The 27,599-nt window shown below is 39.0% G+C and overlaps 1 protein-coding gene and 1 pseudogene across 2 annotated transcripts; both read right to left on the bottom strand.

Moving 5' to 3' along the window:
* Positions 1–133: 133 nt before the first annotated feature.
* On the bottom strand, positions 134–27,599 carry LOC114279748 (uncharacterized). Of its 2 annotated transcripts, none has more exons than XM_028222030.2 (23): positions 27,110–27,599; positions 22,512–22,766; positions 22,257–22,381; positions 21,976–22,020; positions 21,687–21,768; positions 21,525–21,593; positions 21,162–21,332; positions 21,012–21,077; positions 17,110–17,178; positions 16,932–17,003; positions 16,710–16,771; positions 14,369–14,647; positions 12,527–12,663; positions 12,179–12,273; positions 12,042–12,080; positions 11,901–11,960; positions 5,496–5,597; positions 5,322–5,373; positions 5,173–5,228; positions 1,193–1,257; positions 1,039–1,090; positions 655–771; positions 134–564 (listed from the first exon to the last, which is right to left on the bottom strand). In XM_028222030.2, the coding sequence occupies exons 1-22, from the start codon at positions 27,272–27,274 to the stop codon at positions 706–708; spliced, it is 2,184 nt and encodes a 727-aa protein (XP_028077831.2). In that variant the 5' UTR covers positions 27,275–27,599; the 3' UTR covers positions 134–564; positions 655–705. The 2 variants fall into 2 exon arrangements, with proteins under 2 accessions (XP_028077831.2, XP_082752346.1); XM_082896220.1 differs by having other exon boundaries at positions 22,512–22,973; positions 27,110–27,446.
* On the bottom strand, positions 17,706–19,070 carry LOC145803273 (binding partner of ACD11 1 pseudogene; annotated as a pseudogene).

Raw genomic sequence — 27,599 nt, forward strand, 5'->3', positions numbered from 1 at the left:
TCAAACTAGCCAAAGTTCTTTAGCACCAACAGATTAGGAAGAACCTTAACACTCCCTCAAGATTGGATAATTACCGAGACTACTTCCAGAACCACAGGATGATATTTTACATATTGAGATTCAGAGGCATGTCTTGCAAAAACAGGATTGCCAAATGATCATAGCAAAGATGAAAGTTCTGAAGAGAGAGAGGGTACATTATGCCAACACAAGCTCAAGCCCTTGTACTAATTACATATTAACAAAATAACATTAATGTCATGGCTAAACTTAAAAATGATACATATGGGTTTTGATGATACAAATTGAACACCTCCATAACCTTCTATTTCACTGTGACTGCTTGAAGCGAACAACCAATCAACCAGGGAGTATCTACATGACTCTGCACAGGAAGGAGCTCTTTCTAATTTATCATAATAAATGAAAAGAAATGGTATCTTGCTCAGCTGATTATTTTGTTTATTTATCATTGCGGAGGCTGGAATCTTTCACAGAAATCTTAATCAACACAGGTTGAAGAAAGACACAATTCCAGAAACATGAATGCTGGTCCACTTCTTTCTATGTTATCAACAGCACACACAAACGAAAATTAGCAGTGAAGAAGATAAAGGTTGCACAAAATTGACTTCTGCAGGTGTAAATCCATACCTGAATATACATGGTGCTCTTACTTTACACTCGCATCAAAATTTTTGGCATTCAAGCATCCCCTTCTATTCTATCCCGATCTTCCCGCTCAGGCACAGCATTTAGCTGTTGTTGCAACTGAAAGTGGGCAAATCATAGAACAAAAATAAGACATAGTGAGCCATTATTCATGATATCAGCAATCCACATCATCCGTTCCAGAAAAGACTATCACTCCTTTCCCTCCCAGGAAGCGAAGTCATACTATTTTATCAATTAGATGTCCCAAATCGACAATCAACCCAAATAAACAATCATTACGACTCAAAACTGTTTTTTTTACTCTAAAAGAAACTCGCTATCATTACGACTCAAACCTTTTTTTTTACTCTTAAAGCAACTCACTTGTATGAACTTCAATTTTTCCGCATTCAATTCATGGGTCAAGTTAATCATCCTGCAATGAGGGAGAGAGAGCATTAATAAAGCTTCCTATGAAAAATTATAATAAGATTCAACAGCACTGTTTGACTATATCTTTTAATTTTCGTAGATTAACCTAGCATTGAGCTCAGAAATCTTGATTTGTAGTAATCGCTCCCTTTCAGAAATTGGTGATTCAACCTGCGAAAAAATAACCAAAACTTTAGTGTCTTTGATTGATCATAATATTTTTAGTCAAACTAGCCATAATAAAAAAATGATTACAAGGGTTTATAGAGATACCAAACCTCAGAAATGAACTAACCATCAGGTAGAAATTATAGGAGGTAAAACATACAATCATATTGGTGATGGGAATATCAAAAAATGCAACAAAGTGAACATTCGTATTTTTTCATTATACCGTAAGATGGGAAATGACTACGATGGTACAACTCATGAGGATACCATATCAGACTCATTGAAGAGCAATTTAAATGACTATACACACAGATGTGAGACAAAATAGAACAGGCAACACAAATAGCAAGTGCTGTTAAACACAATACCAATAATAAGAGACAACAAATGCATAGTACAGAATATCAGATTGTTCCTTCCTATTACCTCAAGAAAAAACTGGTATGGGAACCTTACATTTTACAAGAGACTGAACTGAGGTTAACAATTGCATACGTAGAGAAACACAGATGTGAAAAATTTATGTATTATTGATTGATGCTTTGATGTATTACAAGATTGATCAATTACAATTCCTATACAATCTATATATAGAAGAAAATGTGGTAGTAGGTGTAGTGGAGGTGATAGTGGGTTAGGTGAAGTGGAGTGTGTGGTGAAGTGGAGGTAGGTGAAGTGGAGTGTGTAGTGGAGTAGGTGAAGGTAAAGATGGGAAATTCTAACAGCCCCCCGCAAACTCAAGGAGGAGAGAAACTAACCAACTTAAGTTTGGAGAGAGTAACAAAACAAGAAAATACATAAAAATAAAAAAGGATAGGAGACACTGTATGGTCGTGTCAGACCGTTGGTGAAGACACTGTATGGGGTGTCATAACGTTGTAGAGGACACTGTATGGTGGTGTCAGACCGATGTAGAAGACAGTTTATGGGGTCATGTCGGACCGTTGTAGAAGACAGTTTATGGGGTCATGGCGGACCGTTGTAGAAGACAGTTTATGGGGTCATGTCGGACCGTTGTAGAAGACAATGTTGTGACAGTTTACGGAGTCTTGCTGGACCCTTGTAGAAACTAACCGGAATCTATGTCGGGACAGTTTACAGAGTCTTGTCGGACCCATAAAGGAGCTAACCGGAATCAATGTCGGGACAGTTTACAGAGTCTTGTCGGACCCATAAAAAGTTGCACCCTCAAAAGGTGTGCCCAATTTTTGTCAAAAGGCGTGCCATCAAAAGGCGTGCCCAATTCATCAAAAGGCGTGCCATCAAAAGGCGTGTCCACTTTGTCAAAAGATGTGCCATGAAAAGGCGTGCCAGTTTGTCGGGCGGCAAGAGGCGCGCGATACGCGTGGCTGCCTCGGCTATTTAACCAAGACGAAGGCTGAGGCTAAGGCATACCATTCTGAAACCTCTGAAACCAACCCTTCGCTGAAAAAACTCTGCCTCTGCGGAGAGAGAAACTGTGGAACACTTTGTTGCCATTCTGTCACCAACCCTTCCGAACATTACCAGTCTGAAATTGCTATTTCGCTGAAACACTTAGCAATCCAAAAACATGGCCTCTTCTTCCCGTCCAGCTACCCAGAACCTGCTCACGCTCTTTCCAGAACTGAACGAGCCCACAAGAGAAATAACTGGTGCGGTGGCCAGTGAACCTCAACCAAACACCTCTGGTTTTGCTCCATTGAACTTTCCGATGCGGTCGGTGGAGCAAAAAATGGCGGTGCAAACTGATATTGAGGCTAATCAGTATACTCTGAAGTCATGCGTGGAAACCATGACGGCGGTCACAAATTTGTCGAACCGGCTGCAGAGTAGGACAAATGAGGTGCAGCATTTAAATTCCCAGCTGGCTCTGCTCCAACGCATGTATAAGGATGCGCGAGCAGAGATCAGTGTGCTGAAAGCAGAAAATAAGGAGCTGAAGCGGAAGGCCACCGTGATGTTCCGATTTGGAGGTCTGCCGTATGCTGCAGTAGAGGAGCAGGGAGTAGTGATCGTGCCCAGTGGAGTGGGAAACACGGAGGCAACACCGTCAAGGGCCGCTCAGGACGGGGGCAAAAAGAAGAGACCGGCGGCATAGGCGAAGAAGTGAGGTCGGTTGGTGGCCGGCTGCAGAAAAGAAAACAAATTGTTTGGTTTGTTGTGGTTTTTTTTTTTTTTTTTTTTTTTTTTTTTTTTTTTTTGATGTAAAATGGTGATCGGGGTGAGCCCCTGATATGAATAAAATATGAGTGTTGGGCAAATTAGGAAATTGTTTTTTTTTTTTTTTTTTTTTGTGTATTGGACGTGTGCCCCTCTTTACAAAACAAAAACAATAAAATAAAAGACAATAATAAAAAAAAAATATATATATATATATATATGGGGAAGAATATAATGATGGGATTAAAAGGATGATGATAAAATATGATGAAGGGGTGAAAATAAAATAAAATAAGAAAAAATATGTCGGTGATGGGCGGTGGGATCAGACAGCGGCTTTATGGGAATGATAAAATAGGGATGGCAATATTAAAAAAAAGAAAAGAAAGAGAGGGTGAAAAGTGAGAGAGAGAAAGTTGGTGGGTGTGTGAACTGGGAGATGTTTAGGGCGGTGGAGGAGGAGTCAGAGAAGGAGGGATCGACTGCCATGGCCATGGATCGCTGGAGTCAGCGGCAAAGGGGACGTCAGCGAGGTTGTGAAACAGATCGAAGGGGCCACGATGCCAAAGACGATCAGAGGCCTCAGTACTTCCCATGACGCCGCCGAACACGACGAAGAGGCCGAGGACTCTCTCCCTCTACGGTGATGCAAACTGGACGCCGCGGGAACCATGAGAGCGGCACCACTCTAAAGATCAGAGAGAGGACTCAGTCAGATTCATTAGACGAGGCAGAGAACTTCATTTGGTCGAGGGCTTTGTAGTGAGCCCACGACTCGATGGTGAGATCGGTCTTGGAGTTGAAGCCGAATCCGCAGATGACGATAGAAAGCTGGTAATGTAGCAAGGAAGCTCCTAGTCCTCCCACTTCCTTCACTTCCCGGCGGCGGAGGAGTCCGGTTGAAGAGAACACCCAATTCACACCCAGATGGGTCATCGGATTCTCCGGCTCCGCCGTCAATCGAATCACTGTTCAGCAGAAATGTCGATTTCCACCCAGCGAAGAAGCCATTCTTGGTAGATTGATTGTGTATGGGTATGTTTTTGTGAGGCTCGATCGGGCTAATTGAAGTTGATGATGGGAAGGGTATGAAGTGAAATGGGGTGAAAGGAGAGAGGAGGGATGTCTTGGGTGGAGTCGGCTTCTGAAGGAGGGAGGCCATTGGGGATGGTTTCGAACTGGAAGTCCGGCAACCCGTGGACCGCGTTGGTACCTCTGGACCTGAGTAGTTTGCATCTTTTCCAAGCTGAGTCTAGAAGCATCAGACTGGAAAGACGCTTGCACAGCAGGAGGGTATTCTGAAGCAAGGTGACTAATCAGCTGGGTCTGTGGAAGAGTAAGTAAAGGTACACTATATTCTTCTTTTGGAGGTCTCAAATTGGTTGAGGTCCGGCGGGCGGTCAAGGCAAAGTTGCCGCCCGCCGGAAGGCGAAGAATATCAAGAGCTTAACCTATAGCTCTGATACCATGAAAAATTTATGTATTATTGATTGATGCTTTGATGTATTACAAGATTGATCAATTACAATTCCTATACAATCTATATATAGAAGAAAATGTGGTAGTAGGTGTAGTGGAGGTGATAGTGGGTTAGGTGAAGTGGAGTGTGTGGTGAAGTGGAGGTAGGTGAAGTGGAGTGTGTAGTGGAGTAGGTGAAGGTAAAGATGGGAAATTCTAACAAGATGTGCATGACCAAAAAGATCCTTTTGAAGAACACACATTTAAGCACAGAATTGAACTTAAACCAAAATATAAGGTGCAAAATGTACTTACAATCCCATTGTTCTCTGAACTGCAAGCTAATGGGGGCAACTTTCCATTTTGTGAAGCTGAAACAAAAACCGGGTAATCCAACTAACTTATTGAGAAACTCTTTCACTGATGTACACATTAGATAATGTAATGTTGAATCTTACACTCACCATCCGCTACCTCAACAGGTTGTAAGCTATTCAACAAATTCAAAATTAGATCCTGGTATTACAATAGCAATTGCAACAAAAAAGTCATCAGTTCAAAGATTTAAGTATTTCAAGGAAAACTTCATTTCACAGAATTAAATGTAGAACTACAACTTGAAAGTAATCCTGCCTTACCTGTTGAATTGAAGTCTGCTGGAAAAGGTTTTGAAGGTGGGGCATGAGAAGTGATGCAGGTACATTACTGTTACACATTTCCTTGGGCAACTGACCTACAGGCTGAAAGAACAATAAAAATATCAAATCTTTCAGTAATTACTCACATACCATCAAACAGTAACATTCATTTTTCTAGCAGCCAGTGTTAGGTTTTTTTTATTGGCAATCCCGTTTGACAAAACTCCTTTCAGTTGTATTTATTTTCGCACTTTTATTTCAGTGAGGATTTGAGTGTTTAGATGCGAATCCAACCCAAATTGTGCCTTTCAGAGAAGTTTATGATGCTAAAGCTTCCAAGATTGCCACTTCGCTGATTATGACGGGGATCGAGCTGCCCGGTCAGCTCGCGGGGGTCCAGGGGGCAGCGCCCCTTGGCGGGTCCGGGGCAGCGCCACGGCGGGGTCGAGGGGCAGCGCCCCCGAAGCAAAATGCAAAAATGCATTCAAAGTTGCCTATCCGATCATGTTGTTTTCTTCCAGTTTTTCCATTTTTGGCCTTCCCGCTCGAGCGGGGAAAGTGACGCTCGAGCGTGGATTGGAAGCTCTCAGCATCTCTGCAGTCGCCTGTAAAAATACTGGAAGGTGTGATTTTACGCTCGAGCGGATGCTCCTACGCTCGAGCGCATCTCAGTTTGTTCGCACGCAGTTTTTGGTCAGTCCGCTCGAGCGGGCTGTGTTGAGCTCGAGCGGAGATCGCGGGACAGATTCTATAAATTCGCGTGTTGGGTCAGATTTTGAGAGGAACTTCTCCAGATCTTCTTTTTGGTTTCTAGGGTTTATATCTGGGGATACTTTGGGAGTTTTCTTTGATGTTTTATTGAGTATTCAACTCATGTGCTAAAGAGAGTACATCAAAGGTTGTGTTTTGTTCTACAAAAGAGAGTGTTGTTCTTCAGTTGTGTATTCTGAAGAATTCGAGCCTGAAGCTTTGGTGGAATCCGGAGTGGCTCATCAGAAAGACAATTCCGTGGTGAAGATGGGGTTGGAAGAGGCACATAAAGGTTGGTTCAATTAGGCGTTGTGGATTCGCTAGGTAATTGAGAGTATACCTGTGTAATTCCTTTAATTCTTCTTAGTGGATTGTTCTTGTGGCTGTTGCCCGTGGTTTTTTGATCACAGTTGGAGGTGTCCAATTGTGGTTTTTTCCACGTTAAATCGCTGTGTCTCTTTGTCTTGATTGTTTGATTGTTTGATTGGGATTGTTATATTCTGCTTAAAATTGATACATAATCACAAATCAACATCTAGGGGATTTCTAGATTTTTCAATTGGTATCAGAGCGGGTCGTTCTATTTTTTTTAAAAAATATTTTCTTTTAGAACGAGATCTTGTTTGATTTGTGATAATGGATACAATTCGTGAAGGAAATTCTATGGTTCGACCACCCTTACTTGACGGATCCAATTATTCTTTTTGGAAAGCTCGGATGAGATCTTTTTTAAAATCTATTGATGAAAAAGTTTGGCAATCCGTCATGAATGGGTGGACTGAACCAACAATTACTGTTGATGGAGTTACAATCCCCAAACCAATTGATCAGTGGGACACAACTGATTACCAAAATAGTAGCTGGAATAGTAAAGCTATCAATTCTCTCTTTTGCGCTGTCACACCTGAAGAATTTAGTCGTATTTGTAATTGTGAAGTCGCAAAAGAGGCTTGGGATATCTTACAAACTATTCATGAGGGCACTCCTTCTGTTAAACGCTCAAAACTTCAAAGGCTCACATCTAGTTTCGAAAACCTTTCAATGAAAGATAGTGAGACCTTTGATGAATTTTATGCGAAGTTGAGTGACATTGTAAATTCCAGCTTCAATTTAGGTGAAAAAATTCCAGAATCCAAAGTTGTGGGAAAAATTTTGAGATCCTTACCCGATCGGTTCCAACCAAAAGTTACGGCTATTGAGGAGGTTCAAGATGTTGACAACCTCAAGCTGGATCAGTTGGTTGGAAACCTTCAAACTTATGAAGCACATAGGAATTTCAAAAAGAAACAAAAAGATATTGCTTTTAGTAGTGCTCATAAAGTTAGAGAGGATTCTGATGAGGATTGTGATATAGATTCCAAGATTATGGCTGCTTTTGTTAAACAATTTAAAAAATCTTTTTTGAAAAAGAATCCTAATCTTTTGGAATCTACTCATTCTCATAAAACTAAAGGCAAAGATAAACTCAAAATTAATTCTATAGCCAAGAAGGAGAAAGGAATGATACAAGGAAACTCTGAAAGACTCCAATGCTATGAATGCCAAGGATTTGGCCATTTTGCTCAAGAATGCCCCACTCGTTTGAAGAAGAAGAAAGCCCTTGCCATCACTTGGGATAATGAATCTGAATCTGATGAAGATGAAAGTGACAATGAAGGTCAAGACGAAGAGGGTCATAAACAATTTCTTGCTTTCATGGCGGCTTCTGAAGCTGAAGGACAAACAGATTCTCCAAAGAGGTCAGTTGAGAATATCACTGATGATGAATCCTTAGAGAGTGATCATGAAGAGCTTGAGCAAGCTTATGAAAAGTTGTATCAGGAGTCTCTTAAGTTATTCAAATTGAATGACAAACTCACAAAGAAACTCAAAGCATGTGAATGTGAGAATGTCAAACTTAAGGAGGAGATTTCCGAGGCCAGGATTAATGCCATCAAGGTAGCTGATGATCGACAAGTTCTTTGTGCAAAATTGTTGACTTGTGAGACAGAGAGGAATGAGCTGTTGCAAACCCACGCCATGTATGAAGAAAAGATTGAATCTCTCGAGATGTCACAAGTTGCTTTGGAAGAACTAATGATCAAGAAAGAGAAAGAGCTCAAGTGTGCTATGGCTACCATTGGTCTTTGGAACAGAGGATCAAAGACTTTGGAGGATATCATTGGGTCTCAACAAATGAGTTGTGACAAGAGTGGCATTGGCTTTGGTGGTAAGAAAGAGCAAAAACAGAGTGCTTCCACATCTCATGATACAAGAACTCAAGGAAAGGGAGGACAAAAGATTCAACAAAATGATGGACTTCTCAAACTTCCTAGAGTTGGTAAGGTAAAAGAAAAGAAGGTACACCCTGTGTTTATTTGTCATCATTGTGGTATGCATGGTCATATTCGCCCTTATTGTTATAAGTTGCATGGGAGAGTGCCTCAAAAGGGTAGAAATTCGATTTACATGTCTAGGCGGAATACCAAGATTCATGCGGGTGTTCACTACACCACGACACTTACCAAGACCGCTAGACCTGATTTTGTTAAGACCAAAAAGATTTGGGTGAGAAAAGTTGACTTGAGTTAATTTGTTTGGTCGTTTTAGTTTATAGGTTTTTGTGTGTTTTTTTCGGGTCTTTTAATGTGTGCTTGTTTGTTTTTTGTCTTGCTTTGGTTAAGAAAAAATTGAAAAAAAAAAAAAAAAAAAAAAAAAATTCCAAAAAGATTTTCTTAGTATGGTTTTGCAAGCTTGAAATTTTTGAGTAGTCCTTGGTACATATTGGAATTGATGAGAAAATCCATTACATGTTAATATGTGTGTGCTTTCTGTGGTCTTTACTCATTTTGGAGTGTGTGTTTTTTGATTAGTATGTCTCATTCTGTACACACTCTTGGATTAGCAAATTTTGGAGTCTTCCGCCATAGTGATTATTTTTTTTATGGACTTCTGGCATTGTATCTTTTGCTTTTCTAGAGGAATTGACCTATACTAGCATATCTTGGGTGATGTTGAGTCTCTTAACCACCTACCATCCTTTTGCATCTCCATGGCTTTCCCCTTAATTCTTTGTAGTCCAGCCATGAGGAAAAGGCTACCTCAGAGTCACCAACCAGGCCATCCTTATTATATCCATGCTTCTCTGGTTCGGTTTCCATACTCTTGAGCGTGTCAGCCACCAATGATTGTGCAAAAGAAAACGAAAAAAAAAAAAAAAAAAAAAAAGAAAAAGGAAAAGAAAAAGGAAAAATATGCACAAGAAAGAAAAGAAAAAATGTGAAAAAGAAAGAAAAGAAAAAGTGTGTGAAAAAAAAAAAAAAGAAAAAAGATTCATTGATTGAGGGGGAGCCTCCGCCTTTACTCACCAAATACCCCTTGATTCCTAGTGGTTTGACTTTCCTTTGTCGTGCTTAAGATTCTCTTGTCGGAGGTCCAGCTTTCATATCACTACTAGGATTGAATCTAGTGTTTGTCGAACTCCAAGAGTCACACACACACTTTTTATCATGGGATCTATGCTTTTCACATAATGCATCACTTTCTTTCATGAGGAATTTTCTACAGACTGTGCCCATTGTGTTTACTAGTAATGGTGCTTCTTGGATAATCTTATGTGTTTTAAGGTACTAATCTGAAATTCCTTACTTGCTCCACCATATTATTTTTATCATTCTCTTCTTGTTCACTGTTTTTCAGTGTTTGTGGTTGCTTTTAGTGAGGGGGAGTTTGATTCATCTTGATTTGGGTTGGTAAGGGATTTTGGTTTTGCATTGCAAGAGTTGTTTAGCATGAACACTTTGTTATGTTTGATAAGGGAGATTGGCTATATTGTTTTTCATGTTGCTATGCACTATTTGCCCTTCTTGTATGTTCCTGGTTTTTACATCGTCATATCATTGCTTGTGTGGTTTATGATCTTGCTTGTGTTGTTTGAGAGTTGTTTTTCATGAGTCTTAGTTTTCATCTATTCATGTTTTCCATCTCATGTTTCAAGATAATCGTGTCATATATCTCTTGCTCTTTCATATACTCTTGTGGGACTAATAGTTGTTTTGGAGATTGTGGCACTAATAACTGTTTTGCAGATCATGACCTTAAGAAAGAAGTTGGCTTTTGTTGGCTGTAATGGGTTGGGGTGTTTAGGATTTTATTTGTTAGGTGTGTTTTGTCACGGCATTGCCAAAGGGGGAGATTGTTAGGTTTTTTTTATTGGCAATCCCGTTTGACAAAACTCCTTTCAGTTGTATTTATTTTCGCACTTTTATTTCAGTGAGGATTTGAGTGTTTAGATGCGAATCCAACCCAAATTGTGCCTTTCAGAGAAGTTTATGATGCTAAAGCTTCCAAGATTGCCACTTCGCTGATTATGACGGGGATCGAGCTGCCCGGTCAGCTCGCGGGGGTCCAGGGGGCAGCGCCCCTTGGCGGGTCCGGGGCAGCGCCACGGCGGGGTCGAGGGGCAGCGCCCCCGAAGCAAAATGCAAAAATGCATTCAAAGTTGCCTATCCGATCATGTTGTTTTCTTCCAGTTTTTCCATTTTTGGCCTTCCCGCTCGAGCGGGGAAAGTGACGCTCGAGCGTGGATTGGAAGCTCTCAGCATCTCTGCAGTCGCCTGTAAAAATACTGGAAGGTGTGATTTTACGCTCGAGCGGATGCTCCTACGCTCGAGCGCATCTCAGTTTGTTCGCACGCAGTTTTTGGTCAGTCCGCTCGAGCGGGCTGTGTTGAGCTCGAGCGGAGATCGCGGGACAGATTCTATAAATTCGCGTGTTGGGTCAGATTTTGAGAGGAACTTCTCCAGATCTTCTTTTTGGTTTCTAGGGTTTATATCTGGGGATACTTTGGGAGTTTTCTTTGATGTTTTATTGAGTATTCAACTCATGTGCTAAAGAGAGTACATCAAAGGTTGTGTTTTGTTCTACAAAAGAGAGTGTTGTTCTTCAGTTGTGTATTCTGAAGAATTCGAGCCTGAAGCTTTGGTGGAATCCGGAGTGGCTCATCAGAAAGACAATTCCGTGGTGAAGATGGGGTTGGAAGAGGCACATAAAGGTTGGTTCAATTAGGCGTTGTGGATTCGCTAGGTAATTGAGAGTATACCTGTGTAATTCCTTTAATTCTTCTTAGTGGATTGTTCTTGTGGCTGTTGCCCGTGGTTTTTTGATCACAGTTGGAGGTGTCCAATTGTGGTTTTTTCCACGTTAAATCGCTGTGTCTCTTTGTCTTGATTGTTTGATTGTTTGATTGGGATTGTTATATTCTGCTTAAAATTGATACATAATCACAAATCAACATCTAGGGGATTTCTAGATTTTTCAGCCAGCTACATAATTATTGATGGAAGACCTGGAATGACAAATATGTCACTTGATTCTAGTATTACATATCAAAAAGGTCATTTTAACTCTTTAGAATAGACAATAGGCTGCCAAGTCCCACACTAGTGACATACATGTCCTCTGTGCCTATATGCGTGTCCACATGTGAAAAAAGTTAACCATAGTTTTTTTTTTCTTTCTTTTCTTTTCAATTTTCAATTTTTTTCACTGTAATTCCATTAATGATATTTTCAAGAGCTTATACAAATTAAAAAGACATGTAGTTTTATACTAAAGGAAGTTGCACATTTTAGCTGGAATGAATCATTCAGAAATCTAAGAGGTCAGTACACAAACCATTTGTTTGGAATCAAATATCCAGTCCCCGACACTAGCAGACTTCCTTAGTGGTGAACCCTAAAAATCACATGAATATAAAATCAAAAACTACACATCCAAAATAAGTAACTTCAAAAATTGCCTTCATCAGCCACTCACCTGTGAAGATCGTCGAGGAACTGTACACAATGGAATATCCTATAAAGTAAATTTAAGTTCGCAGAAGCCAGTTAATAAACCAAAAGTATCAACAACAACAACCACATAAAAAATAAAAAATAAAAAAAGAGCTGTACCTTTACAAGATCTACATTCTCTGAAGTTACTGAGAACCGCCCTCTTATTTGCACCAAATTGGTTTTTGACTTATCCTCCAAAGAATCTCTGAACCCTATTGGTGAAAAAATGAAAACAAATTATATCAATATATATATATATATATATATCAATGCCACAAACTTCTTACCAGAAAACGAGTTTCTAAACAAATTTCATAAAAGGGCAAAAAAAAGTCTCTATAAAACAATAGCCACTTGAATTGTGTAATAATATTAGCAATAAAAGAGCTGGCGATACATCTTTATTTATTTACTTGTTTGGATTAGTACTGGTAATGCATCTTCATTTCAAATTAAATTCGTTACCTCCTGAAGATTTTATGGGAGCTGACAAACTGTTTGATGAAGCTCGGTTCGGAAGCATCAATGGACCACTGAAGCTGGGTGCTCTTCGTACCTCACGTAGTGGTCCTTCAGCTAATGGTTGATTTTCATTCTCACACCTGATAATGCATAGCCCTGACTTATCAATTTTACTCTGGCTGGAGCATATAGAAATATCAATTGATAAAAGCTAATGTGGCTTCAAACATGAAATTATGTGTGCCTGACGTAATGCTCTGTTCATTACAGACAAAGTATGTATTCCATGGAGGAATGTGTAAGGGAGGGAAAACAAAATACAAGTCTTCCAACAAAGTAAGAAGAGATTGGTCTTTTATCTTTCCCATACTCGGACGAATTGTGGTGTTTAACATCCAAAGGTACCACCTTCATCTTTAAACAGGTTACCTAGCACATATGAATTGAGACAAAATTTATTTATTAAGTTCTACATCCCATTACCAAGAGTAGTTGTAACAAGTCATATTTTTTATAAATTCATCTCCACTAGAGGTTGACTTGACTTGCACGCCAAATTAACAAAAAATCATCAAGCAAATTGTGTATTAGAAGCTATTTCTATAAGAATGTCCTATGTTACATGGACCCTCTAAATTTGTGATGTACATGTGTTAGACATTCAATACTTCAGTAAGGGTCTGACTGAGTTCGTCATGTCTAGTTCGTTGACATGCACCCCATAAAAATGTGTACGTCGTCGAGTTTACTATATAAAAACAATACATAAGACTCCTACTTGATGCATAACATGCTCTATGCTACCTTGTAAACACCATTTTAACGTAAAAATAAAAAGTAGTATTTGAAAATATAAAATCTAGACATGTCCTCGTGTCCGAGGACAAGAATATTAGATGAATCCAACTAGTGTTACTAGAAAACGCAAACACCCTAGTGATTTACATTTTGAAATCCACGTTCTGAAACATGGTACACTTTGGTTCCAAAACATAGTACACTTTCGTTCCAAAACGGTGAATTTAGTGATCTAAAACAATCCTATTTTTTTTTTTTTTTCCCTATGTTTTGTTTGGCATTAAAAGTTATCCTTAATAGGGGAAAAGTCAAATATAATGACCTAAAATCTAGGAGTGGAGTTTTGGATTGATAAAATGTAAAATAATGAGTCAGAATGCTCATAGAATTGTGTGGTTGAATGAATGAATTTGAAGAAAATACATTACAATATACTGGATGTTAAATTAAGAAGTCTACCCCTAACGTACCACAGAGCATGTGGCGTACCACATTCCTATTCCTGTTCCTCGAACTAGAACGATCCGCATTCTACGTAACATTGAATTTGACACTACACAAGTCAACTCCCAGTACTACTATTCGAGTGTATGTAACATAAGGAATAACAATGAACTCATACATGGTAATAAGTGAGAAGAAAGTAAAAATAGTTTGGGGGATAGCATAAGTTGGAGAGATATGAAAAAATCCCCAATCCCTCTTTTATGTTTTCATCATATTCCCCAATCGCTCATTTATGTGTTCATCGCATTTTCCCTCTCCCCAGTCAGACTATATTAATTAAAAAGCGCTCCAAATAAATTATCTACATCGGGTTGTCGCATAATTGATCTTTTGCAACTAAATTATCAGAACAACCAAAGGATAGTGATGCAGTAACACCACATTTAGATTAAAGTGAATAAAACAGGTTAGTAGAAAACTGCATCCCACTTCACATATGATAGAAGACCATTTTGTGTTTGCTTTCTTCTGTTTTGACATAATTTCAAACAGTTGCAAAAATATATAGACAGATAAAAGAAGTATTGAAAGAGTATAAACCTTTCAAAAATACGCCCCCTTTCTGATGCTGAATGACTTAGCACAATACCAGGCATGAGTGGCCCACTCTGAGTCTGGCGACTTTTCCCAGATGGAGCTTTAGCTTTGCCTTGTGCAGCATCCTTCTCTGAGGTCGATGGTGGCAACTCTGTTCTTGATCCATTTTTCTCCAGATCAATTTTCCCTTGATAGTCAGACTGGAGTAAATCACTTTCTGGAATTTTCCCCTCATTGCTCGAGCACTGAGTTGGAGGAAATTCACCACCACTTGTTTGTTCACTGAAACAATTATATGTTACAATGAAAATAAAATAATATATACAAATGAGCAAAACCAAAGACAACAAATAAACAACAGAAACCAAGCAAATGCACAAATTGCAAGCAAACCAAAACCGAAGTCAAACTAAAAAAATTGGCACAATCATAAGCCCAGGCCTCAAAGAAATCAAAAGCAAAAAACTGTGGAGAATTTTGAGAAACAGATTAAAAAATAATTGGTCAAAGAAACTTGAATCATGCAGAAAAATGTAGAGAACGTGATAAACATTGAGGTCAAGTCAAATTGCCTGGGCATTATACAACAGGAAGTTGATGATATTATTCATCAATTAATATATCCAAAAAGAAAATGATGTACCCACATAATAGCTGTACGAACATTAGTCATACATCTGCAGATATAATTCCAATAGCTGAACATTGATATCAATCATGAAGAGAACTACACACTAAACACCCCTATTACATAATATTCAAGAAGATAAGGAAACTAATAACCTGAACAAGAGAAACCGTACTATGGGCAAAGGAGTCCTCCCATGGAGGCTGAATGAAGCTACAAGGCTGAGTAATCCACGCCCAATCACCCCTCCAAAATAAATAAATCAAAATAAGAGAAATATCTTTGAGTCCCTAGAACACTGAACTCAACCAAATTGTTGGATTTTTGCTAAAGAAGTTCATGGGATGCTTCTGACATTCAAGTCTCTCACTGTACATGATCATCTTTGTTAGACCTTAGTAATGCTCATATTTCCTAATTGCTGCAACTTTTGTCTGTCTATATGTTTCTTCTATTTTGTATTTTCTGATCCCAGTTTGCTTTTGGGTTGGGTTTGGTACAGATGAGGTAGGATCGTCTTTTGGGACTGGAGGGCTTTATAGGACGTGAATAGGTCTGTTACAGTATGCAATCTTGTATTGCCTGGGGTAATGACCTTCGTAACTTTTAAATATTTTCAGTGCTTTCATTAAACAAAATATCTTACCCCAAAAAAAGAATCTTTACCAGACTTTCTCTGGGACTTTTGGCCCCATGGAAATCTCCTCTTTCCCACTTTTGAGTCCGCTCATCTATTACTTATTAAAAAGGGAAGTTCGGAATGGACATCTGAAGAGCTAATAAAATTAGCTATTTATGTCCTCAGAGGTAATTGGCACAACAGGCATGCGATATCATCCATCATCAGAATCATTCCTTCCAATAATAGTCAACTGTAAGGCATGTTTAACAGTGGCTTACTTATCAAAAAAAAAGTCAACAGTTAGGCAGTTGAAATTTCGTATGGTGTTGCATTGTTAAAAAATAGTTGTATTAAAAAGTGTTAGAAGGGCAGAGTACCCATGGACTCTACAAAATCAAATTGTTGCACACTTCGTTTGGGGAACATTTACTTTAGGCTTCCACTCTCTTTTCATTTGAACTATTACAGAATTAGTCCAAAATGAATTATATGGACTGCCACCATGAATAACTGCTAGATAATAATTATCAAAACTTCATCTGATTAACTAGGTTTAATGTAAAAATGCGCCATCAATTTGGCAATAACTACCATTTTGAGTGCAATAGTTGAAACCAAAATGCAGCAGCTACAATAGTAGTGTAAAAATGGCCCGTGTCCTGTGGGCGGCCCAAAGCCCGCCTGCGGCCAAGGGTGGGCCCGGACCGTTTGAGCCTAGGCCCAACCCAGTCCGAGACCCTGGATCTGGGCCATCATTTTGAAGCCTAGCCCGACCTGTGGGCCCTGCCCATCAGTCCACTTAAGACTCACTCAAGGCCTGGCCCAAGGCCCAGTGTTTTTTTTAGTGAAAAATAATAAAATTTTAGTAGAAAAAATAAAAAAAAAAATTTGTTTGGGCCCACCTGAGCCCGAGACCCCGGCCAGCCCAAGGCCCAAATACCCCCTGGGCCTGGGCCTAATTTTCTAGCCCGTGAACCAGCCCGGCCCGAATTTTGGCGGGAGCCCGCAAGGTCCAACATGGGCCGGGCTAGGCCAAATTTACAGCCCTAAGTAGCTAGAATATGAATACTGATAACAAGCCACATAACATTTACCTGCAAATAGTGTAATTTGTGGAAATTGATTTTCCCAAACCAACTCTCGAATAAGATGCATCCTGCCAATAAGAGCAAGTATTTATAAACTATATTTCCTTTAACAACACAAAAATTTCAAGGGGCAATTACCTAAATGAAATATTGGGAAACATGTAATCTGGCATACTTGGAGAGCTTTAAATAAAATAAATGTTCATAAATATTAAAAAATCCAGTGACCTTATTATTTACAACTGGTTTCATTCTTTCATCTTCTTCCCTGATTTCTTGTATTTCATCATCATCTTGCACCTGCCAGAGCAATAGCAGGACTAGTTCAGATTCACCACTCAAAACAGTTTCAGAAGCAAACTACACAGTATGATGATCAACTTCATACGAAGTGTTTGGAATTTACCAAGGATGCTTGGGCTTTTAAATCCTCAATATCGAAGTTCCAAGCACTAACACCTCGCTGGTACTCACTCTGATAAGGACAAGCGAGAAATTACAACCAGAAAAGAAGAAAAGGAAAAAGATAAAAAAAAAGAACAACATTTAAGTCTAGAGACTGAATCCCCAATTGTTTGAATTATGAAGTTTTTGTCTGATGCAAAAAGCTGATTGATACCAAGAAAAACTCCATAATATTATAACTGACAGCTTTTTTTAGTAAGAGTACTTCTGCTTTATCTATCACTCTAAACACGTATACAAATACAAAGTGATCAGATGACTGCACAAGCTGTTCTAATGAAGCACTGTTGCTTCTTGGCATGGTAGTGAAGTTGGCAAGAACAAGTTTAAGCACAGATTGCAAAATGACAAAAGAAAGTGTTAAAATCCTACTCTCCACCTACTTCACCCACTTAAACCTACTCCACTAAACCTAACCCACTACACCACTACCACCTCACCTACTCCACTAAACCTAACCCACTACACCACTACCACCTCCACTTCACCTACTCCTTACCTACTACACACTCACCCTCTTCTATATATAGGAATCATGAATCATTGTAATAGAAATTAACAATATCAATCAATAATACAACAATTTTAACATGGTATCAGAGCTATAAGATTTAGGCCTATACTCCTTTCTTTCCGGCGGGCAGCCGGCCGGCAACCTTGCCTTCGCTGCCCGCTAGAATTTTTCAACACATACCACAAACACATACTAGAAACTCTTCTTTCTTTGTTTCCTCCTCTTCAACCGTTCCCACTTTCTCTTTCGTCTTCTGGCCAACTTCTCCAGCTGCCTTGGCAACTTTATTGAATGCACCTGTCACCCACGAAGCACCAGTAAATACATACCTGTTCTTCATTATGGCTGATCCTGCAGTACTGATTTTTTGCTCAGCAGCTGAATATGCTGATTTGGCTTTCTCAGAAACTTGAAATTTCTGATCTACTTCCCGAACTTTGTCATTAACAGCAGAAGTTCGAATGTTGATCTTCTGGCTAAGCCCAATTTTTTTTTATCAAAAGAAGCAACCTTAGCAGTGGTGGTGGAAGCCAACTGGTGCTTCTCGTCAAAGGACTTGGCTTTGTTGACCGCATCTTTGCCCAAGACAAAGCCCTTTGCAAGCATGCTGCTGACTACATCCTCTGCTTTCCGAAATGCAGATTCAGAACTACCTGCAGTTTTATTTCCTGTTTTAAGGGGTGGTGCTGAAGCACCGAGTGGAAGCTGGTAATCTGGATCCAGAGTTACAGTGACAGATAGATCAACTATTGTTGCTCCCGAAAGGAGGACTGCAGTCTCTGCTCCTTGTGAATCCTTAAAGGTAACAAATGTAATAGGAAGATTGTTGGAGCAGAGAACCACTAACCTTCCAGCTCTCTTTCCCTGAAAAACGCCTTCATCACCGCCGTCGCCTACAAACCCCTCGGCCTCTTCTCTCTCCTCTTCATCGTCGCCTATGCCCACAAACCCTATTCCTATATCCGAGTCAACGTGGGTCTCTCTCTCTCTCTCTCTCCTTCCACACAGATCACATCCACTTCCTTTTCCCCTCCTGTTTCCCACTCCACTTTCTTTTCCTTTTTTTATATTTATTTTAATCCATCTTTTGAACCATTCCACTTTCTTTTCTTTTTTTTTTATATTTATTTTAATCCATCTTTTGAAAAGAAACGAATCACATTTTCTTTTTATTTTTTTTTTATTTTTTTTCCCTTTCACATTCACACCTTTCTCTTCAATTTTCTTTTCTTTTATACTTTATTTTCTACCTCTCTATTTTTAGCCTTCCATCCGGCAAACATGGGTCTGAGTCAAAAAAAAAAAAAAAAAAAAAAAACAACAACAACAAACAAACAAACAAACAAACAAACAAAAGATACAGAAAAAGAACTGCACACCAAACTCATTTTATTTATGTCGGGGCTCACCCCGATCACCATGTTCCCCCATACCAAAAAAAAAAAAAAAAAAAAAAAAAATACAAACAAACAACTACATCCACAGGTGGAATTTTTCTTCTCTACTCTGCCGCCGGTCTCTTCTTCTTGCCTCCGTCCTGAGCGGCCCTTGACGGTGTTGCCTCCGTGCTTCCTTGTCCACCGAGCACGTTCACTCCCCCATACTCCTCCACTGCAGCATATGGTGGACCTCCAAATCGGAACATCACGGTGGCCTTCCGCTTCAGCTCCTTATTTTCCGCCTTTAGCACACTTATCTCTGCTCGCGCATCCTTATACATGCGTTGGAGCAGAGCCAGTTGGGCGTTTTAACTGCTGCACCTCATTTGTCCTACTCTGCAGCCGGTGCGACAAGTTTGTGACCGCAGTCATAGTTTCAACACAGGACTTCAATGTATACTGATTAGCTTCAATATCCGTTTGCACTGCCATTTTTTGCTCCACCGACCGCATCGGAAAGTTCAACGGAGCAAAACCAGAGGTGTTTGGTTGAGGTTCACAGGCCACCGCACCAGTTATCTCTCTTGTTGACTCGTTGAGGCCGGGAAAGAGAGTGAGCAGACCACGGGAAGAAGAGGCTATGTTCTGGGTAGCTGAACGAGAAGAAGAAGCCATGTTTTTGGGTTGCTGAGTGTTTCAGAGAAGGGTTGGTTACAGAATGTTACAGAGAACGAAGAGGTTTCAACTAGTTTGTTATGCTTCCAAGCCTCAGACTTCGCTTTGGTTTATAAAGACAGAGACGACGAGGCCGACACGCGCTCTGTCAATCACGTGCATCGTCGCGTGTCAGGCCCCCCTTTTGATGGCTCGACGCTTTCTGTCGGGCACGTCTTTTGATGAAGTGGGCGCGCCTTTTGATGGCACGCCTTTTGAAAGATTGGGCACACCTTTTGAGGGTGCGACTTTTCATGGGTCCGACAAGACTCTGTAAACTGTCCCGACATTGATTCCGGTTAGCTCCTTCATGGGTCCGACAAGACTCTGTAAACTGTCCCGACATTGATTCCGGTTAGTTTCTACAAGGGTCCAGCAAGACTCCGTAAACTGTCACCACAACGGTCACAACATTGTCTGCTACAACGGTCCGACATGACCCCATAAACTGTCTTCTACATCGGTCTGACACCGCCATCCAGTGTCCTCTACACCGTTATGACACCACCATACAGTGTCCTCTACATGGTTATGACACCCCCATACAGTGTCCTCTACAACGTTATGACACCACCATCCAGTGTCTTCACCAATGGTCTGACACGACCATACAGTGTCTCTTATCCTCTTTTATTTTTATGTATTTTCTTGTTTTGTTACTCTCTCCAAACTCAAGTTGGTTAGTTCCTATCCCCCTTGAGTTTGCGGGGGGCTGTTAAAATCCACCTACTCTCCACCTACTTCACCCACTTAAACCTACTCCACTAAACCTAAACCACTACACCACTACCACCTCACCTACTCCACTAAACCTAACCCACTACACCACTACCACCTCCACTTCACCTACTCCTTACCTACTACACACTCACCCTCTTCTATGTATAGGAATCATGAATCATTGTAATAGAAATTAACAATATCAATCAATAATACAACAATTTTAACAGAAAGTGATAACATCACTATATATACCACTGGGGCAACTGAATGTGGTTTTCTAGTAAATATAATTGATTAATTGGCGGGACAAATTGTCCTGCTGAAAAAGTTCATTCAATTGGGATGGCCATGCTACAAATGTTGACATATGAAAATAGAATTAGAACCTGTCACGTAAGAAATTGTGAATCTAATATTGTTGTTCTTTTCTTTTTCTTTTTTGGGAGCCTCATAAGTACGGGATTATAACCCTCTGGTTAAAGTAATGGAAAAATGTATTTTCCCCTCCCTAACCTGTGATATTGCTTCTTGTTCTGCTGAAGGCATTCTCTTCAGTGCTAACTGTGCAGCATCTTTAATCTGCAAAACTTTCAGAAGTCCATTAAATAGATATAACAAGGGAAATAAAAGTAAGTACTGTGTCATGGCACTATGATAGGCTACCTGGAGGGTTTTCACACGATTCCACAGAGGTGGCAAGTCAGCAAAGAGTTTCTTCACAGAAAGCTCAGGAGGCTTAGCATGTTTGAAAAAGGAGTGTTTTAATAACTTTTCTGCAGCTGGCCTCTTGGTCTGATCTTTCACCAAACACATTGCAACCATCTCTTTAAAAGACTGTTCACGACAGCACATAATTAATATCACATTATACAAACAAAAATTGAAGCAGCAAATACACATGGAACCTTTTGACCCTAATAGACACTGCAGACTTAATTTATACATTTCCAATTATTTCATTCACATGAGAGAGAACAATATATGGCTGTCCCAAAAACGTTCATCAGCCAAAATGAACACTGATACCTTAGAGAACTTTTTGTCACGATCATAATCAAGTCCAGGAGGAGCATTCTGTATGGTCATTAATAGAACCTATGGCAGGAGAGACAAAGAAAAAGATATGTCAGAGGTTGCATCTGTATGAATATATTTACTGAATCCTCATTGGATGATAAGCATATATACCTTCATTGGTGGATACTTCGAAAAGGGTGCATGACCATGAGCCAACTCCAATGCAGTAATTCCAAATGACCAAATGTCAGCCCTGTAAAACAATAATAGCATAGCAACCAAGTTAGCAACCTATGTATCCTAAACCAGCTGAACATACCCTGTACCATTATGAGAGAGAGAGAGAGAGAGAGGTCACAGTTTATACAAAATCTTCACTCCCAAATACCCATTACAAGGAAGGAAAGACATTTCTGTAAAGCTTCAAATAAGACATCTGTAGCTATGGGAAAGTACTCACTTGAAATCATATCCACTTCCTGGCTGCAACACCTCTGGTGCCATCCTATAAATCAGAGAGAAATTAAAATCTCACACTTTTATTTTTATTTTTTATAAGTAATAAAAATATCATACACTTAAATAATTAGAAGTAACAAAAATCTGATACATAATCACAAAAGATTCCTAAAATAGCAAACGTTTTGCAGACAAAAAGAAAAACAAAAAGTGGTCACCAACAAAATAAACAGGCAAGAGAGAGAGATGTTAAAAGAAGATTGCTTTCTTGATCTATCTCACCAGCATGGAGTTCCTACAAAAGTATTTCTTGAGCGTTGCCTATCACCTTTATCGAACATGCAAGCTGAAACACCAAAGTCAGCAAGCTTTACCACCCCATTAGTATCAAGTAGTATATTTCCAGCCTGCAACAACAAATGTTCAACAAACCAAATTGCAACCTAGCCAACCTAGGTGATTCAAAAAGGACAAGAAAAAAAAAATTAAAGAATGGAAAATACATGAGCTAATTACTACAATAATGAATTGACCAACCTTAACATCACGATGGATATGTCCATGTTCATGCAGGTACTCCAGAGCCTTCAGAGTTTCTTTGAGGATAGAACCAATAGCAAACTCTTCAAATCCATCTGGATATGCTATCTTCATGAGGTGTAGGCAAGAACCCTCAGCCATGAATGGCATGACCACCCAAAGGTTTCGGTCAACAACAAATGAGCAATATGCCCTAATTACATTGGGATGATCTATCAAACTCATTGTTTGAGCCTCCCTGCGAATGTCATCCTGCAAAATGGAACACAGGCCTTCGCATAAAAAAAATTAAGAGAACCATAATTCATTATAGTCATCATGAACAATCCATGACCAGTGTGTACTGTATAGGTTATTTCAGCTAAATTTCCAGCTTAAATTTAGACCTGCACTATTGATCATTTACAGCTTAAATTTCCAATGTCTGGCTTTCACAAAGTTGAGAGCATTTGAACAAGCCTAATAATGAAGAAAGGAGGCAACTAGTAAAAAGCAATGAAATAATCATGTTTTAAAGAAGAGATAGGATTCCATGATTAACAGAAGCAAAGTAGTTAAAATGTATGGAAAACAAGACTAATGTGGATGCAGATCAATTAGCGCAGCATGGAGTATAAACAAACTACAGAATACGTGCAGAAGAATCAAGAATTCAGGCAGGTAGATTATAAGTTGTGTAATGTAATACGTGAGGAAAAAATTGAATCATTTATCAGTGTAAAGAACAACTCTTTTTTTTTTTTTTTTTTTGATAATTTAAACATGAAGAAACTCAATAGTGCATTCAAATGATTGACTACCCACTCCTTTAATGTTCATAATGTACCATCTTCAATAGGATCTATAGTTCAATGAAGATGGAGTCCATGGTCAACAAATTGCTGAATGCTGATTATGGCAATCCCAGTTATGAGGTAAAGTAACCATGGAGCTAGAAAGCTCCAGAAATTAGAATTATTCTAAAGGTTTGAGGCAGGGTGGAATTGAATCTTGAGCTTTACATAGTAGAGTTGTACCCTTCTCAACAGAGATCTTAATTTTTTATAATTTTTCAAGATTTTAGACAAATTATAATTTTTGCTACCTGGACTGCATCAGCTGAGGCAGCCTGCAAATTGACTGGTTTGCCCTATCGCAGAGCCATGAAAATGTGCAATGCAAGGTAGCATGTAGAACAAGGCTGATGGACTAATTAGCAACAATCCTCCTTGAGCCTGTTGAATCTCTCATAGAATTCCAAGAACAAGGGCATCAACGACTTTGTTGAGTCCAAAATTGATTTGCCATAGGCTTGCAACCATAGTCACCAATAGGGTTGTTCATACAAACCGCGTACCCGATGAAACCGACGGGCCCGACTCGGCCTGCATCACCACAGACGGTTTTGAAATGCTTCTGGGTCGGCAGCGGTTCTGACTTAGGAAAATTATTGAGTTCGCGGTCGGCAACGAATTTAATGTATTATTATCCGTCAGAACCGACCCGGCCGAACATGGCTTACATATTAGCCTTCTTCAGCCATCCACCTGTCAACCATGCATTTAATTTCAAACCTTTGAGATTGCAAGCTTTGAATGATGACTCAGTGCCTATATCACGTGATGATATGACTTCTCAGAGTAGACACCATCTCTCTCTCTCTCTCTCATATCTCCAAACATTTGGTACTTACAATACTAAAAATAAAAAAATAAAAACTACTCTCTCATATTTGCAAACACTTGGTACTTACACTCTCTTTCATATTTTCAAAAAACCAAACAGCAAAGCAATAGAGGATACGAAGACTCTTTGCCTGCCTCCCCCCCCCCCCTCTCTCTCTCTCTCTCTCTCTCTCTCTCTCTCTCTCACAATCATCTCTCTATCGCCATTTGGTTCGATCTCGTTAGTTCTCCCTTGATTTCTTTCTTCAATTTGTTAGCTAGTTTGAAGCATAAATGCAACAAGGTCAATCTTCAACCCTAGAAGAGGGTTTTAATCTTCCAGATATTTGACGTATCTTTCCTAAGATTTTTACTTTTGATCCTATTTTTTTACCTTTTTGTTTGTTAATAGTTTCATTTTTTGATTCATTGGTTTAAAATCTTTTGAATTGATAATGGTTGATTTAGGGTTTGTACTAATTTCATGTTTTCATATTTCATTTAGAGTTTTAAATTATTTTATTTTATTTGTCTATGTTTTGATTTAGGGTTTTCAACTTTTTTTAACAGTTGATTTATATTAAAATAGGCCCAAATTCTATCTGTCAAACCCACTTAACTTGACCCCAACCGATCTAACAAACCGAATAGAAGCTCGATCGATTTCGAAAGTCAAAAGGTTCGAAAGCAATTTCACTAATTGCAAACCTGACTATGTTCGGTCGACTGACGGATTGAGACTAAACCCGATCCAGACCGACCCGTGAACACCCCTAGTCACCAGGAAACTTTCTTTAAGAGGGAAAACTCGCTTCCCTATAAAGTTGTTTCCATGACGGACATGAAATTCTAAAGGAAACTCTCAAGAAATGTTTCCGAGACATTTCTGAAACTCTAGCGTTACACAATATAAAGAAACTTGTCAAAAACTTTACAAAAATGTTAGTGGAAACTCCCTAGAAACTCGCTACTCATAATTTCAACTATTTTTCTTGCTCACAAATTTTATTTTTTAACAGCTATATATAATTGTTCTAATAAGTTTCTAAAATATTTTGTAGTAGTAACATTTTAATTGATCACAAAAGTATTATAATACTTAATATTGCCATTTTTGAGGTTCTTAATAATTTTTTTATAAATATTCTTTTCAGTCTTATATCACCTAGTGTTTCCTGCTTCCCACAATATTTTGGATCATGTTTCACATATTGATTCCCGCTTGCGTTCCCAATATTGGCAACTATGCTTACAACTCGTATTTTTATAATGAGCTAAAGACCTAATCCTATTAGGAAACAACTAACTATGCCAATTCCTTGCTAAACGCAAATTTAATAATGAAACTTGGAAAATTACTAAAAGTTAAAATTTTGTGTATAAATTTGGAAATGAAAATTTGTGTTAGACCAAAACAAATGGTATTAGAAATGAAAATTCCTAAGTAAAATTATTGCTAAAACAAAATTTTCTAAACGGCAAAAATAATAATTCGAAAGTATAAACAATGAAATTCAGTTAAAAATGGCTTAGTTCACAGTCTCGCTGTGAGTTTTTCTCATTAAGCCATTTCCAATCCAAAAAGGGTTCATAGGCACAAATATAACAATGTTAGTCCAAGCCCCTAACAATCGAACAAGGGTTTTTATACAATTCTATAGTGCATATAAACTTATTGAGTCTAGTTCGAATTGAGCTTCAAAATGTGTTCATGCTTGGCTTGTTTACATAACAAGCAAATCTCATACGAGTCAAACACGAGTCGAGCTCAATTAGATTTGTTCATTTTAAAGCCCTATGAAAGGTAACATGTAAAACAAGACCGGCAAATTAATTAGCAACAACCTTTCCCAAGCGTATCATGTCCTACATTTTTTAAAAATTGTTGCGTCTATGTGTTTGTGTCATGTCCATGCCATGTCGCATGTCCATGTCTTTGTGGGAATATTAACCCCTATGCTAAGATCAATCTTTTGGCTTACCACTAGCTTCCATTCTTGAAATATTATTTTCCATTCAATTACAAAAACCAGATGTGTCATAATAGCGATATGTTGGTATAGCAATTGCAGAAAAGTATCAGATACACCAAAATGGTTGGAAGGGAGAGTGAGCGACTTTGTTATAAAAATACTACTTAAACCGGGTTTGTCATTGGTCTTTTTGAATTATAGAGCTTTCTTCCATTCTAAGAATCAAAATAATACCACATCTAATAAACTCGAATCTCTTAAGACCGAACAGGGTGAATATAAGTTCAATGGTAAAGTTTTGTCGGCATTTGATATGTAGATTTTAGTAGTTGAGCAACAGAACATATCATCTTAGCGACATCAATGAACCTATTTAAGAATTGCTAGTCATAATTCTATAGCTTCCAAATCAAATTACATGCCTTTTGTTGTTGCATGCATTTATATTGCACTTGGAACAAAAATTTATGCTCTCCTACTATCCAATCCAGAAGACAAAAGGTAACTTGTTCGATCTGAAAATCTAATCCGCCACCAAATGTTTGTTGTTAATGCACCCCCCTAGAGTGTGCACAAAGAGCCAATTGAGAGTTCCAAACTGGTCTAAACCAAAACCAGATCCAAATTCAGCTATTCAACAATCCAATGCAGAAATTCAAAGCTAAACAAACTCGATATACCCCTAGAATAAGAAATGAGAAATTTTATCATATCTCGTGATCTCAATTCTCACTATGTTTTGTCTTCCCCAATCAAAACAATCAAATCGAAACCAGAAACAGCACATGCAAGGGTAAACAGATGAAAACCACACTACAAGATCGCAAACACAACAACTGAGACTCTCAAGCAAAACCTCATCTCAGAATCTCGATAATTCAGCTTGCAATAAGTCAATTTTATAGATATAAACAACCACAAAATGATATACATAGATAAAGATAAAACAGAGGAAATGAGTGAAGATAAGGAAACCAACCAGATTGCTGTTGCAGCGATCGAGATCCAAACACTTGACGGCCACAACTTCATTGAAAGGAAGATAGATCGCCCGAAACACAGTCGCACTCGCACCATAACCGACCTCTTCGAGAAGCTTGTAATCGGTGGGACTCACCGAGTAACTCTTCACACCACCTCCCATCCTGCCCCTAGCACCCAAAACCGCTCAGAAAACCACCGAACAGTGATCGGGAAACAGCTCCATAACCCTGTCACAAAACCGCCATATACTATGGACTATCTCTTGAAGTGTTCAATTGAAATTTTTTTCAAAAAAAATTAATGCTCCGATTAAATAGCAGCGTTTTTTTTTTTTTTTTTTTTTTTTGATGTTTTATGGATCCGTTGACTGCCATGGGAAGGGGTACTGAAGAGGACGGAGGTGGGCGTGCTGACGTGGCGGGTTTTGCTCGGTTACGACAATTCAGACACGTGGACTCTGCATGATAAGAAGGAACGGTTGGGAC

Source organism: Camellia sinensis, chromosome 11, assembly GCF_055761805.1.
Source record: "Camellia sinensis isolate YWXY chromosome 11, ASM5576180v1, whole genome shotgun sequence".
Classification (NCBI taxonomy): Eukaryota; Viridiplantae; Streptophyta; class Magnoliopsida; order Ericales; family Theaceae; genus Camellia; species Camellia sinensis.